This window comes from Chiroxiphia lanceolata, chromosome 7 (genome assembly GCF_009829145.1).
Source record: "Chiroxiphia lanceolata isolate bChiLan1 chromosome 7, bChiLan1.pri, whole genome shotgun sequence".
Taxonomy (NCBI): domain Eukaryota; kingdom Metazoa; phylum Chordata; class Aves; order Passeriformes; family Pipridae; genus Chiroxiphia; species Chiroxiphia lanceolata.
In genome coordinates this window covers 22,197,044-22,212,861 of record NC_045643.1, presented here as the reverse complement: position 1 = coordinate 22,212,861, position 15,818 = coordinate 22,197,044, and the positions used below count along the sequence as shown (strand labels likewise).

The 15,818-nt window shown below is 37.1% G+C and overlaps 1 protein-coding gene across 1 annotated transcript in view; it reads right to left on the bottom strand.

The window, feature by feature from the left end:
* Positions 1–12,839, bottom strand: part of FAP (fibroblast activation protein alpha) — a 40,399-nt gene extending 27,560 nt beyond the window's left edge. Inside the window, exons 1-7 of the mRNA XM_032693106.1 lie at positions 12,543–12,839; positions 12,191–12,275; positions 4,935–5,030; positions 2,929–3,023; positions 2,747–2,821; positions 2,504–2,556; positions 1,365–1,437 (exon numbers count right to left, since the gene is read on the bottom strand). Of these exons, the coding sequence (XP_032548997.1) occupies positions 1,365–1,437; positions 2,504–2,556; positions 2,747–2,821; positions 2,929–3,023; positions 4,935–5,030; positions 12,191–12,275; positions 12,543–12,548 (483 nt within the window). The 5' untranslated portion in view covers positions 12,549–12,839. The remainder of the gene's footprint in view (positions 1–1,364; positions 1,438–2,503; positions 2,557–2,746; positions 2,822–2,928; positions 3,024–4,934; positions 5,031–12,190; positions 12,276–12,542) is intronic.
* Positions 12,840–15,818: the final 2,979 nt, after the last annotated feature.

The following is a 15,818-nucleotide window of genomic DNA, read 5'->3' as shown; positions in this document are numbered from 1 at the left end:
ATAAAATCAAATACAAAGTGACTGAAAAGAAAATAATTGGACTTTTCTGAATCTGACAAAAGGCCTATGTGAAGTGAGAAGAGACAAAAAAAGGCTTTACTCTGTCTAGGCTCGTTTGTTCCTTTCTAGTAAATCGGTTGCCCAAAGAGAGTTCTTGTAAGGAATGCTTATCTTGGATATCTCTAAATGCAGGTCTTGGATATCTCTAAATTTCAATCAAATGAATTGACATGGGGTTAAGAAACCGGCACCAGAAGCATCAGCCTCAGAAAATTCTGCCTTTTTAAGCTGCAAGCATTTGTTAGCAACATCACCGTAACATTTTAACTACTTTGTGCTCCCAATTGAAAACAAAGCAACCCCTGAAACTCTCAGATACAATACAAGGACTACAGAATCATAGAATGGTTTGGGTTAGAAGGAACCTTAAAGATCGTCTAGTTCCAGCCTCCCTTCCATGGGCAGGGATACCTTCCACTGTGCCAGGTTTCTCACGGCCCCACCCAGCCCGGCCTTGAACAATTCCAGACTATTTTATAAAAACATCACAGACTATTATTACTAGAAAGATAGGAAACTATCTTCACTGTGTTCTGCCTTCAGAATTCTTGATAAAGAAAATAGCAATATTTAATGTGAGAGAACTAATACTCTGGTAGAACATGAAAAAAATCCTAGTAAGTTTTCCATTCATATTTATCCCCCTGGGCTAAATATTTAGCCTTGGGTATTTTTTGAAATGTTTGAAATCTTTTCTCTTGCATATATATTTTGTCAATAGTGGATAAGCAGCTTAAAAAACCACTATTATTGGGCTGATGCTTTGGAATCAAGAATAAAAAAAGTTTATAAACTTGTTACAAGATAGTTCTATTACAATTAATGAGAAATATACACTTGGCTATCGAGGAGCTATTAAAAAAAAAAGAGAAAGCAACATTGTTGTAATAAGAATCTGGCAGCCATTTCCTAGACTAAAAATTTTAGAACAGATTTTAAATACTGCATATCTAAAGCTCCATAATAAATTCATGTGTTATATAGTGTCAAAGGAAAATCTATCATTTTTTAGTCCTTGAAACTGCATTTAATCCTATATACGATTATTTTGGTCAATTCTTCATAAGAGACCAGTGAGCAAACTGAAACACATAACATAGCTGAGAGCATGGATTATCTTCAATTGAGACACAGACAAGTTAAATTTTAACAAGTTAAAACTTTTCTTTGTCATTCTTGCTCACAACCAAGATTAATAAACACAAGCCTGTCAAAAATATGACCTAACAAAATAAAAACCGAAGGCAGACAAATGTCTTCTATCCACACAAAGCAAATTCATTCTAACAATTATCTTTACTAACCAATTTGTGTCCAACGGGTGACCAGGATATATACTGAATTTTATGTGGAAGCTGATTTTCTGTTACAAAACCACTAAAAAAAGGAAAGAAATTGAGATGGCTTTTCATGCACAGTGCAAATGGATCATTATACTGTACATTAATAAAAAAATCACGAATGGTTTTATTTTCTAACTGCTTATTGTTTCTCAAGCAATGCACAATTAAGGCAGGCAGAGACATGCAGGAACATGATGGTGTTCACCCTTTGAAAACTTATTCAACAGCCTAAGAAGCCAGCCTTATCTCTTTTCAAATGCTGCACAAGCATCTACAGTCATTTGCTCCACCTACAGTCTGCATTACAGTCTCAGCAAGTTACTGGGAAACATGAGCTCAGGATACAGCATGCTGAGCCAAGCATGACAACAGCATTTAAAGCATTTGTTAAGGATCACAACCCACATGCAGTACCTCTCCACTCACATTAGCCTGAAGCAACCTTTTCCTGTCACCTTGAGCCAACAGTTTCCTAAGAATGGTGCAGCTCAGGGCAGCCCCTGTTGCTCAGAACTAAGAAGCATTTGGTCACACTGCTACTTATGGCATAAAAAGGTGACCAGGGCAGATGAGCACAAATCCTTTGGATTTGGGTGGAAAGAGGAGTGGTTTGGGGAAGGTCTTGGGAAAGAGGAAAAAAAAGAAGCTGTAAACTTTTGAGGAATGCAGGATGAACTATCACAAGATCACTGGAGCCCTAAGGGACATGTGAATATTTTAGGAAAGTTAAACACTGGATCAATGATAAAAAGAATGAATTAGCAGAAGGGCATGGACACATCAGGTATGAGACTGAAGTGGACTCAAGCAGCCAAGATAGGGCGGGCGAAAATTATGCCAAGAAGAAAAAAAATTAGAGTCTTGAGTGGTGAAAGTTTTACGGCATGGAATATAAATCAATCCAGATACCTGGATGAGTAAATGAAAAGAATGCATGATTTTATTAGAGAATGTTTTTTTTTAAGTGAACAAGTAACCTGATAGAGTCAGGCAAAAAGCAAAGCAGGGTGGTAGTCACTTTACTACAGTTTTTCAGCTTGCAAGCACAATACACTACAGTGTATTCACTGTAGCCCTCTGTAAGAAATATCAGGCCTTACCCATATATGAGATCATAAATGTGGTATGATGCCGTATAAGAGTATCTCCACAGCTGCATAAATTAAGCAAGAAAACACTATTAGCTTGGAAAAAGATAATCTAATTACAAATAATCAGCTGCCTTCTCACAGCCTACCCCCATCTCAAGAAAGTACCAAAAAACATTTATCTGTGGTAATCACAATCAAAAAAATACTTCATGAAATGAAATATTTCATTAAGAGATATATTAAAATTATTACCTTTGAATAATTGCTTTCCAGAGCTATGAAATATTGGTCTGATGACAACACAAAATTTGAAGCATTAACTTGTTTCTGAAAGATTGAGAAGTAGATTAGGTTCTAGTCTCATTCACTTTTAAACTGGGACTTGAAATGCAACTCCACTTTTCTGCCTTTTTATTAATTAAAAAGGTACATACCATTGTTCTGTTAGTCATGATGGTAGTTGCATAATTCCTTTCAACATTGTAAAGAATAATATCATCTTCTGCAGATTGATGTAGATACTCATTATCTTTATAAACAAGACAAAATGTTTGTTACCTTCACAGAAGTTACTACAGAACAAAGCTGTTTATCAATGTGTTCACACTCCTTTTAATGAATTTTGAGCAAATATCTTTTGGCATCTAGATAGAAAATGTTTTCCTTTTAATAAGGCCAAATACAGAGTTATCAAGAAACTGTCTTCAAGGCTCTTGACTACCTTCTCTAGATTACACTCTGCACGCAGGATCAGCTAGTTAACTTTTTAAGTAAATTCCAGATTTTATTCTCAGCAATGTCTGATCAAGAATGCCAGCGACAGACCCATTAGAAGGTCAGTATCAAAATGTAAATGTTTTAAAGAAAATGTTCAATATCTTTCCTTATCATTTTACCAGAACATTCTCATTTGTATATTCCACAGACAACAGCAGTACCATGTAACTGACATTGCATAAGTGACACTGCCCTTACTCACTCACACAAGTTCTACAAAGTGAGGGTTGAGGGTCAGTGGCCTTGACCGAGAATGGAATTTAACCCTACCTGTGCTCAAGACCTGAGCCATAGGTTGGTAGAGGATAAAGATCAGAATTTTAGTTTCAGATCGCTATTTTCACTTCTATAAACAGAGAGAAGGAATTACATACTTTGTGTAGTTAAAGAGCAAGACTAAAAGTTTAAAAGCAGCTTGAAACCTTGTGCAAGGTGCTCATTTTTAGGAAATTAGATCACCCTTGGATCTTTTGAGCACACTTCTGTGATTTGTGTAATAGCATTTGTGCTGATCTCAGACACCCTTAGGATGAAATATTCAATTTTAACTCCTTGTTTTAGAAGAGAAGTAGACATATGGAATGCTGTAGGCATGACTATCTATGGAATCTATGGCATGACTTTTGTGTGAGCTTTGTGACTGTTGAAAGATAAGTCTAAGTGAGAAAGCTATAAAGAGGGAAGAAGAATATTAGGTTTAAGTGATATGCAGCCTACATCCTTCAGATATTCAGACATAATTCTAACAAATTGTGATCTAATTTTTAAATCATACAAGTCATATCAACATACTTCAAATTGTTAATTGTAAAATTTTAACTGCTGCTAGCAATGTCCTATAAGGTTTCATTTCAGTTCTAAAATTGTGGGATAAAACCAGCTTGGTAAGAATCCAAGTGAATGGGTACTACATTTCTTGCTCTAGGCAGAAAAGAGTAACTGCTTGAGGCAGCTCATCGATAGGAGTGGTAGTGATGTGTGTGCTTGAAGGCAAACCAGTCCAGCTCCAGCCTTTCCATGCTGCTGCAATTCAGTGATAAAACCAGTATTTCAGCCACACACAGACACATTTATCAGCAGCAGTTAACTTCATGTCTTTGCCCTCTACCTTAAGGGACTTAGAAACTCAGCTTTGTTTTCAGTGCAATGCCCTGGAACTCAGGAATTTCAGCAGTGAGTGTATCTCATTCCTTAAATGAGATAAGAGCAGTTGGGCTCATTGCAGAGCCAGGTACTACTGAAAACAAGGAACGGGGCCTGTAAGACAGAATACCTCAATCATTACAAGTGGTAAGTGAAAAAATGCTGTGAAAAACATAGAAAAGGAGACTGTTTAAGGAATGACTGACACATTGACATATTTCTTTCACTTGCTGCAATGTACATGACAGTAAAAGAAATAAAACACTGAAGGCCTGTGCAAAATTATAGTTTATACTTGACTCAAACATGTCTGTTGAAACATCGAATACCTGGATTTTCTAGAATGACTGACAGAATAGTAAATTTCAATCGTAAGTTTTGACTACCACATGGTTTAATTTCATAGTTAGGATTCATTCACAGTAAAGCTGGAGGAAAATACATTTCTCAGTCTGTGTAAACCAGTCTGGAAATACATATTAGAAAGTCTTATCTATGTTTGAGAAAAGATTTTGCTTACCTGACACCCAATATGGAAAAAATGTTTTATATTGGAAGTTTCCACTCAAATAATCCTCCAGTGTAAGAGCTCTGGGACCATCATCTGAGTTGACAACTAAGAATAAGACGGAAAATTTCTGTTAATGGAAAATGGGAAAAAAAAAAAAGAAAAGAAAAGAAAAAGAAATAATTACTAGTCCAGTATTTCCTCTTTTCTATATTTAGTACCATGGAACAGTGAGGATACCATAATCCTGGAAACATGCAAAGAATAAGCACAGCAGAAAGGAAAGTTCTCTGTTACTGTTCTGATAAGGTCCTTTAGCCTCTGAAGGATTCAATTTTAGGAATACAAAATTAGAAATGAGACAAACTGATTTATTTCACCCAGTCATTTATTCAGTCAAACACATTTATTTGTAGACCCTGTGAGTCCAAAAAAACCAACCCTTTTTCACACAAATGACAAATTAAAGGTTTTGTTGGTTTTTTTTTTTCTTTCCCCTTAAAGTATGAGTTTCACGAACTTGTAAAAACAACTATTTTAATCGGAACCTGCACATGTTCAGCAGATGGTCAAACAACAGGATGTGCCTACAAACCTTTACTGCCAAATCTCATAAATGCCTCATCATCCACTGTTAGAGGACGGAGATAAAGCCTGCAGAATAATCCCCATCCACATATATTTCTCAGTAGCCACATGAAAAAATCAATGTAGGTGTGCAGGTAAAAATAATGTGAAGAAGTAATGAATGAGCAAATCCAAATTTGAACTTTTTATTTAATGCTGCAAAAGAAAATTGACAATGATTCTGGAGAGAAGAAAAGTATTCAGATTTTTTATTTCTAAGCAGGTCACATAACTGCATTAAAATAACGCACAGAATTGTGACTGGTTTTGTGGCTTTGTCTATGTTTCTTCCCAAAACTAAAACCCTTAAGATAGGGCAGATTTTAAAAAAAAAATTCAAGGACAATCAACTGGATGAGGACTATCCTGTGCAGTTCCTGGTCAGAACCTATGCAGTTCCCAAGAGTGAGAGTAGGCAAAATACTTAATCCTCAAAAGACACAGGAACTTTTCTGATAAAGGCCAGTTTTTAAAGTTCAGCAGCATAATAATGGCAGCTTTCAAGTCTAGGTATTCTGTATGGGCTTTTTTTCTCCTTTAAATTCAAGGGCACTTTTGCCATGGTCTTCAGAGGTAGTGGGGATGTCACACTCCAGCTTAGTAAATCTCTGCCACTTCCCTTGTTTGTTCCATCAGAGCTCTCAGATGACAGTCAGATAATCAAGATGACTCGTTGCCCTCGGGTTTCATATCATGCTCCATCAATTGCTCATTACAGCTGCCCCCTCTGTTAAGATCACCCTGACTTCCTGAGAAATGTTTCTTCATATTATCTTCTATGGTACTTTGTAATGATAATACATATTTTTTTCTGCTAAGTGACTATTACTTACTGTAGAATACACATGTCAGGTTGACTGTTGACACAAGCCTTGCCTGCACTAATGAAGAAGAAAGCTGTCACAAGAAATAAAACTGAATGCCAATCCATAGGAAAAAACCTATCCATATAAACTCTGAGCTAGCAATATGTCCAGAAAATATCCCAAGAAGGTCAACATGAAGTTAATTCCTCTAGCTACTACCATGACTGTATATTAGAGATCTTTGATACACTAATGATAAACATAGAAGATGGCAGACTCTTAAAAAATGCACAGAAAATAATTCCAAAGAACCCAATTCTATTTATATTGAGAGATGATTAATTATCACTATCTTTCAGTTTATATTCTCTAAGTGAATAAGCTTATTAGCAAAAGAAATCTCCTGTTAAGATCTATTTCCAAGGTTGTGTGTATAGGAGGCTTAAATTTGCAGTCCTTCTTCATACCTTAATCTGGTAAAATTTCCTTGTTCCTTCTCTCAGTTTAAGAGGATTTTGCACTATAAAGACAAGCAATAACACACATTTGTCATCACTGGTCTAATTTTCACAGCTCTAATTTAAACCTTCACTCTGTTAGCTATCTCACCCTTACATACTTAATATTCTGTGATGATTTATTATGACTACTAATCATTTTCAAAATGTGTCCACTCAGATTTGAATTTCTACCACTGGACTGCAAAAAAATCCAAACACAACTATTTCTCACTTGAGCACTTATAATTTTGAATGCTGGTTTCTAGGCAACAGAAGATATCAGTAGAATCTTTAATAGTTTCCTACAATTGTTGCTGATTCCTTCTTCTGTAACTAAAGACTTGTTCAATAACAGTACCCAAAATCTCTGCTCACAAAACAGATGCTAACATGAAAAGTACTTTACATGTCTGCAGCACTCTATAGACATTAAATTGGATGGTTGTTGGCAGGCTTGGTAAATTCTTTCATTGTGGTTTGTTTCCCTATAAAATAACAAAGATGCAAAAAGATGCCCAGGGACAAATAGGAAGCAAAAAGTAGAGCCAACCACTACAGAAATGAAAGCTCACCAAATTTCAGCTTTGCTCGCTTCCCTTCACCACCCTGCTGTCTCAGTTTTAATCCTTTGTCGTCCATTTGCACTCATTTACAGAGTGCAGCTCTGCATTTTTCTGTGCACTCAACTGGTTGTTTTGCTTCACAGTGTAACTTGCTTTATATATTCAATGATCATAATTACTGACTCTTGCATTTGAATGTATTTGACTTACATATATAACTGTGATGATAAAAGTATGTAAACATCTAATAATCGCCACTGGCTTTATGCAGATAACTTTACTTTTCAGTTCACTGTCATGAGAGAGCTTAATAAAAAACAGAAAGCAAAACTTTCAATTATATTAAACTCAGATTAACTTTATGCACACCAATCCATCACTGTGAAATTCTGTCTGTATTATGAGGATTATTCCATTTCAAAGACTGGATGTGGGTAAACCAGCACAACCCTTGTTTTAGATTTCAAATGCCTACTGGCTTATTCCACAACATGTTCTAATGTGTATCCGTATAAATCGTGACTATTCCTGCCAAATTAAAGCAAACGTATATAATAATCTGAAAGTATTCTGGTTTCTGTATATGTTATTTTTATATATGTAGTTACATACATGTATTTTATATGTATTTAACATATATGTATTTTTATATGTATTTTATTTAACATTCACTGCCAAACATCAATTAGAGGAGTAGCCAAAAGAAAACTGGTCAGTATGGTATTACAGTCTGTTTCTGGACTAAAATGTCCATTCTCATCTCTGTGGGCTGATGCTGAATAGCTGAACTGCAAGCTCCTTCAACATGAGGAAATCACAGCTCAGTTCAGCATCAGAAATTAATTCCAACACTCCTGCTCCAGAACTTTGGTCACACTCAGCTCCACATCAACGGAACATGTTTTCCATATCTGTGTTACACTCAGTCTCTGTTTTCTCAATGAAAGTTACTTAAAAGCACCCCTCAGAATGAGCAGAAAAGGTGAAGTCTGAACAAGTCACGTTTCACAGTTTGATCTAGCTTTTGTTACTGGTAGGAACAGAAACTGTGTACAGAAAGCTAGAGCATGCTAGAATTAGTAGAATCTAACATCTCTACTGCATAAGGTGCCAAGATAGGAAAAAAGCCTCTCTCTAAATAATGGAAAAACCATTATAATCCCCTTTAGTTATTGAAAATCAAGTTTTCAGAAAACATATTTATAATGAAAAGCTACCATAAAAATTTACCTTAGGTCTTAGCCATCATACTTTTTTTCTAAGCATAGACTTGGAGAGGTGAGATGGTTGGGGTAACCCCTTTTAAATTAGTCCTAAACTAGAGATTTTATTCTGCTACCAACATGTGAATAAGCACAGAAAATTAATAGAGCCTGTTTTGAGTAAGCACTTAATTCTAATTTAAGAATCAGAGTGATGTAGAGTTTCTTCAAAGCACTAGTCAGATTTTGGAAGAAAAGGCCCACCCAGTGCCTCCTAGGAGTATTGTCACAGACTACAGTGAGCACAAGTACAGTAGACTGAAATCTGTTAAAGTGCTAATTCATCTTAATACTGGTTTTTATTACTCTGTTCTAATACCCTATAGCTCTGTTCCATCAGTGTGCAGATCACTGTAGCAAGGTTTACACTATTATATCTGAACCCGGACTTATTGCTAAGACTGAATCACCAGAGTGGTGGAGGTACACTGTCATGGTAATCTATTGATTTTCAATTGCATGAAACTTCAGCAACTGCAGAGAGTTTATAAACTCTGATTTTAACATGCCAACTTTGATAGACAGCCAAGAAGATGAGATTTTCTCTTTAACTTTCTGTTTTCAGTCAAATATCCAGGCATTTTCAACTAAATATCCAGGCATTTTCAATTAGAAAGCAGCAACTAACACCACCTCCAGCTGGTGCCAGCAACTGAATTCCTGGCGGGAAGTACTTTTCTTCACTTCCACAATGATGGACACAACCTGGTTTGACTTGGCATCAGAACACAGGGAGGCATTAATTGTATCAGAAAATGGATTTGGCTGATGTGTAGCAAAGAACAATATCACTTCCTAAGAACTGGCTGCTCACCCCTTCCTGGCTGAGAGGAATGCCCTATCACCTCATCTGAGATGTCAGAAAATGAAGGACTTGGTCTCAGGCCTAGGCCAACCATACACTGGGAACAGAAACAGACAGACGTGATTCTAGATATTCACTAAAAATAGCAAAAGAGAAGATTAATTTGGAGCCTAAGCAATACATATGGTTGATTGTAACTCTGCCTGTGGTTCTGCTATTGCTTGTCCACTGCAAACTGATATTTTTTTCCTGTTTATGCTGCAGAAGAACAGGACTAGGTACACCAGTGTACAAGTGAAAAGAACCTTTACGAACTATTGGGGTTTGGTGATCATAGCTGGATTACCATAGTCAGGTAAATCACACCACATGTACTCAAAGACATGTCAAAAAATGGTCAGTAATTTCTTAGGCATAGAGGCCAATTACTATACTGAGATTGCCCACCTTGCTCTTCTGAGGCCCACAGAAACTGTGCAATAACTGCAGGTATTTCCCCCTTAATATCCTCTCCAAACAGAATACTTTTTTCCAATATAACTTTTGAGAATTTTAGATATTTTTATACTCTTGCATGTTTAAGCCAAAACCAGGTATCACATTTTGAGAAGTTTGAAGAACATGAAATAACTAGAAACTTTGCAGACAAAACCATAACTCAATACTTCCAGTTCTTTTAGAATTATAAATTACATTTTCCTTTGCTGAATTCTTAAGCAGAAATTTATTTGTTCTGTGTCTATACACTTCTCATATGCAATTAATTGTCTTTCCAGATTGCCACATCCTTTCAGTTAAGTAGTGGTAAAGGTGGAATGTACAAACAACATTCCATCTATGTAGCCATTTCCTGTCTGTCTTCAACTTGCAAAATTTGTAACTGTAAAATTAATTTATATTTCTTCTATTTACAGCTGATCAGAAGACAACTAAAAATTCAAAAAGGCTGAGGCATTCAAACAGATAACTGCAGCACTTGCAGTTCCACCTGAGAATAAGAAGCCATAATGTGACACGCCCAATATAATTGTGCATTCAACAGAATTGTCTAAAGTGTATTAACAATTGTCTAAAATGCTCCTTCAAAAGCATTCTGTGAAGTATGATAATTTCTTTATCATCCTATGTGAAGTAAGAAAATTTCTTTATTATCCTTATTAGCTAAACGTGATGTTTAATATGACTGGTTACTAAGTCACTATTCCAAGAAACTATAGAGATGACAAGAGTTCTTCATAATTGCTCAGGTACTGAAGAGGCCAGTGAGCTGTATTTGATAACTTCAGAAGGGAAAAATAAATTCACTTCCTCCTACAGTACCATCCATCATCTTCAGCAACTTCTTCAGGCTGCCAAACTGATCCTTGGTCTCCAGACTCTTTATTTCCTCACTATTCTTTTTTTGTTTAAATCTCATAAAAAATATTCTGCCATGTCTTAACATGCAGGCTTGGTATGAGTGAGTCTGACCCCATACCATACATCTACCTAGTAGTGAAAACTCAGATTTGGCCATGCTCAAGGTAGCCAAAAAATCTGACATCCCACCACTGACAGTTAAAGTCTAAACTATCACTGTGAGGTGGTATGTCTCACAGAACTGCATAGCACCTTGGTATAATCCATCCTCACGTTCACATGCTACACAGCAGAATCATCTCTAAAGTGCTTCAGAAACCTCCAACACTTCCCTCAACAAAACAACCCCTGATAACTATATTTCACAGAAGTATCAGGTAGGAAGGAGATTTCACCTTTGACAAAACCTGCATATTAAATACAGGACTAACTTTCACAAGATTAAGCAGATGGTTGATTTAATAACATTTAGTTGTAAATACAAAACCAATTTCCGTATCTCAGTCACCCTGCCCACACATGAACAGAGAATAATAATACAAATAAAACCCTTTAAATAGATACTCTCAGTCAAATACAACCTTTTTATTACAATGTTAATTATTTCAGAGGCATTCAATTAATCTGCTATAGTGAAAGGGCCATGTAAATACTTGTATTGCGCCTAATCCCCCTCTCATAGAAAAAATTATCATCAAGTTAGTGCCACTCATGCTTAAAATTTCAAACCTCACTTACTTCAGACTTCACCAGAGGACTCAGTAGATCACACTGGGTTGATTTAGATACAGCTGGCATAATAATACTAGAGCAAACTATCCATCCATATTTTATACAATGCTGACTTTAATTTTCAAATACAATCCTGAATATATTCACAAATAATTTCTCATACCCCACCTACAACAAAATGTTTAACTTGTAATTGGATGCAGAACTTCTGTAATTATTACATAACCATTTAAAACCAAATACAAATTCACCAAGCTAAAGAAAATTACTAACAGTTTGTGAGAATCTCCTAACCCCTAACAGAGAAAATTACATAATATGAGGAGATCTGAGAATTATTTTTGCAGTCCTGACTAAGAACACTATATATCATGCACAATAAAGTTAATTTCGGTGCTTTTCACTTCAAAGAGTTCCTTGTTTCAACATCTGCTGGCATTTCAATTTCACCTTCAGGATATTTCAGCTGTCAGTACATTTCTGTAAAGTGATAAAGCTGGAACAATTCTGACAGGACAATCCTAAAGATGATTTGATGAACTTTTGTGAACTTTAGAAGTCACAGTAGCTAAACATACTGTGTTTTACACTACATTAGATTAGAAATGCCTTACCTCTCGATGGAAGCAGTATAATACACATAAGTAATAAGGAAAGCAAAAGGCATATAACCACACCAAATATGATTTTTAGCCGGGTCTGCAGAACAGAAAAAAAAAAATTACATTTCTAATATTGCCTGAAGCACACTTCTATGGCTGGTAAACTAAATCCTCCCACTCTCTAACTGCTGTAATCCATCCAAGCAAAAAGCAAAAACGTCCCTGCAGTACATATGAAAAGACTTCCCTTTCCTTTTTCTTTAAAACAAACATTTTCGTATCAGAGCCTGGCCTTGTGTAACAGCTGACAGTTTAAAACAAAAGATGTAAATGCTACCAGAAGTTGAATTCAGAGCATACAGACCTTCATTTTCCTGCCGTGTTCTTAAAGAATGTAAATTCTCTCTTCTGGGTGTTGGTCAGCAGATCTAGGAGAGGAGTTTGAAAAGGCAGTGTCTGTTTTCACAGTTGGAGGCCAAACCTCTGGCAGACTTTTTCTTCCTACATACTTCTGAAAACTATGCCAAATTTCAAAGGGTTTCCATAAAATTAAAACCACACTTTTGGGGAAGTTCTTGGACCAGAAATGGACAGTGGGTGGCTATAGGGGTGGTGATTATGTACTTCCCATCAATGTGAGCTGTAATTAACATCTGCTTACACTAACTTGAGGTTTTATGACTCATCAGATGCTTGACATGCACTGTTTTTCTCTGAAAAGTTTCTGCTGTGTTTTTTGGCAATCTTCACATTCTCAGGACATAGCCATGACCTTATTTCTGCTCTCTACAGAGAAATTAAAATAGAATCCTATAGCTTGTTTATATGTAATTCACGTATGTTTACTTTCTGAAATAATAAATGATAGCGCAAGAATGCAAATCAAGTAGCAGAAACGGATACTGTTTAATGTCTTCCACATGTGAGGAGAATTACTGGTTTTGCCTGAAAACTATGCCCTTCTATAGGTTACGTAGGAGAGCTTAGAGAACTAAATACATACTGGCCCAGTGGAAATTCTGAAATAGTTCTTAAACCACCAATTGCACCTATTTTATTCAGCCCACTCCAACGCGGTCAGCTGAAAACTGGGAAAACTCCGAAGACCGCAGTGTCAAGTTACATAAACCATCCCTCAGCAGAGGGGGGAAACGCTCGAAAAGCGAAGTATGCCGTGCTCATTACACTGACTTTACCCAAATATTCTAACTCGTGGTGTGCCTTGGAGCCGGCCCGGGGAGCGCCGTGAGCAGCGGGGCACCCCAAACCCGCACTCCGAACCCGCAAAGCCCGAACCCCGACCCCGCACCCGGCGCTGCCCTCGGGCGGGGCCGTGCACGGGGCGGGGGAGCGGGGCCCCCTGGCGGCCAACAGGCAGACAGACAGACAGACACACCCACACACAGACACACGCACAGAGACACACAAACACACACATAAACACAGTCACACAGACACACATAAACATAGTTACACAGACACACACAAACACACATAGACACACAGACACAGTCACACAGACATACATAAACACAGAGACACATAAACACACACATAAACACAGTCACACAGACACATAAACATAGTTACACAGACACACACAAACACACACATAAGCACGCAGACACACAGTCACACAGACTCACACATAAACACAGGCACACATAAACACACAGACACACACATAAACACACAGACACGTAGAAACACACGGACACAAACACAGACCCCTCCCTCACCCCCCAAACACACACACACACAGACACACATAAACACACACATATACATAGACACATAGAGACACATGGACACACACAGACATACACACAGACATACACACAGACATACACAGACACCCCCACACATACAGAGACACATAAACACACACAGACACACATAAAGACATACGCACACACACGCACACACAGACACCCATACACACACGCACACAGACACCCATACACACACATAAATACACACAGAGACACACATAAACACAACATACATACACACATAGCCGCACATGCACACACACGCACAGAGATACTCATACATGCACACGCACATGCATGCACACACATATACACACACACACACACACACACACACACACACACACAGTCAGTTCACCTCTCTCCCCAGTTCTTGTCACAACAGCAAAGTACAAGTTAGATAAGATAAAGTGTCTAAGATCCATCCTGTTGATATAAGCCATGCAGGACAAAAAGGCTGGAAAGGCTAAAATACATTATTCCTGATACACTGTATATTAAGGGCAGAACTGAGCTCAAACGCAGTAGTTTTCCTAACAAGATAGTACTGCAACTACTCAAAATTTCCATAACAGAAGAGAATTGTGAGAAATGTATTTTCCCCCATGTAACTCATGCTTCATATTCATATTTCTAAACTGATACTTATTTCCTAGCATTCTGTGGTTAATGCCATTTGTATTTTCAATAACATGGTTCAGAAAAATCTGTTTGTTTCCTACCAACATTGGTTATTTCTGACAACCAGAACATCACAAAACTGCAAATGTAGTTTTTGATCAGCCTAGTTTTCCTTTCCAAATACGCAGCTTCTTTTAATGAATGCATAGTTAGAGAATGCTTCAAAGGAAGTGATTCAAACTCACATGATCCAAAAGGCTTTGCAAAATGACTATATGCTGCTGCATACTATGTATTTGTCTACTCTGGAAGTCTAATTATCTAGCCATGTGCTTTAGTAAGATTCACAATAGTGGCAGCATTAGAAGCAAAACAAAATTTGCCTGTCAAAGAATGATATTTACAAGCTCTGTAGATTTACTGCTCCTAACACCTGAACTCTGTTCTCTGGACTGTTTATACTGTAATGGTGAAGAAGCAAAAGGCAATTCTTTCAACAGCCAAACACTTCCAAACTTCTGCAACATCAGAACCTCATGATGTAAGATAAATAAAAGTGTAAGGAAGCTAGAAAGAGGGTGAGTCATTTGGAGAAATGGACAAATTATGGAACAAAAAAAAAAAATTCAGTTTGGTCAGCAACTATACAAACAGTTATGCAAGTACTCTAAGGTTACTAAAGTATATACATATCACAAGTGAGGAAATGAGATTTACAGATGTAGGTTGTGCATTATTACATGAGACCAAAATTAGGAAGAATAAGCAAAATACAACTGAAGTGGAACCAGTTTCTAAGTAGCCACACACATAGCCAGACGAATTCACAGTGACTAAGTTTTTCTTCTTTTCACATTTGAGAACATATAAAGGCTGTAAGTAGAAAATACAATCATGATTTGTCACACTGTCTGGAGGACTTTGGGTCCATAAAGGCAATAAATGCAGAGGTAACTAGCAGATAAAATATAGCAATTTAGCTTGTTTTTTACAACTTCACACTTCCTGGATGAACAATATAGGTGTGTTTTACAACCCCACTCAGAGACAATAACTTGACTGGAACTTCCTCATCCTACACACCAGCAGGATTCGAGGTTCATTAGACGTTATGCTGAAGTGAGATTGTGCAAACACTCTTTAAGCTTTGGTGACAATGTAGCTGAGTTACGCCAGGAACTGGAAGTATAACAGCAGCACGCAGGTGAACTACAAGTAGCCCAGGCATGTTTGTCATACAGATCTGT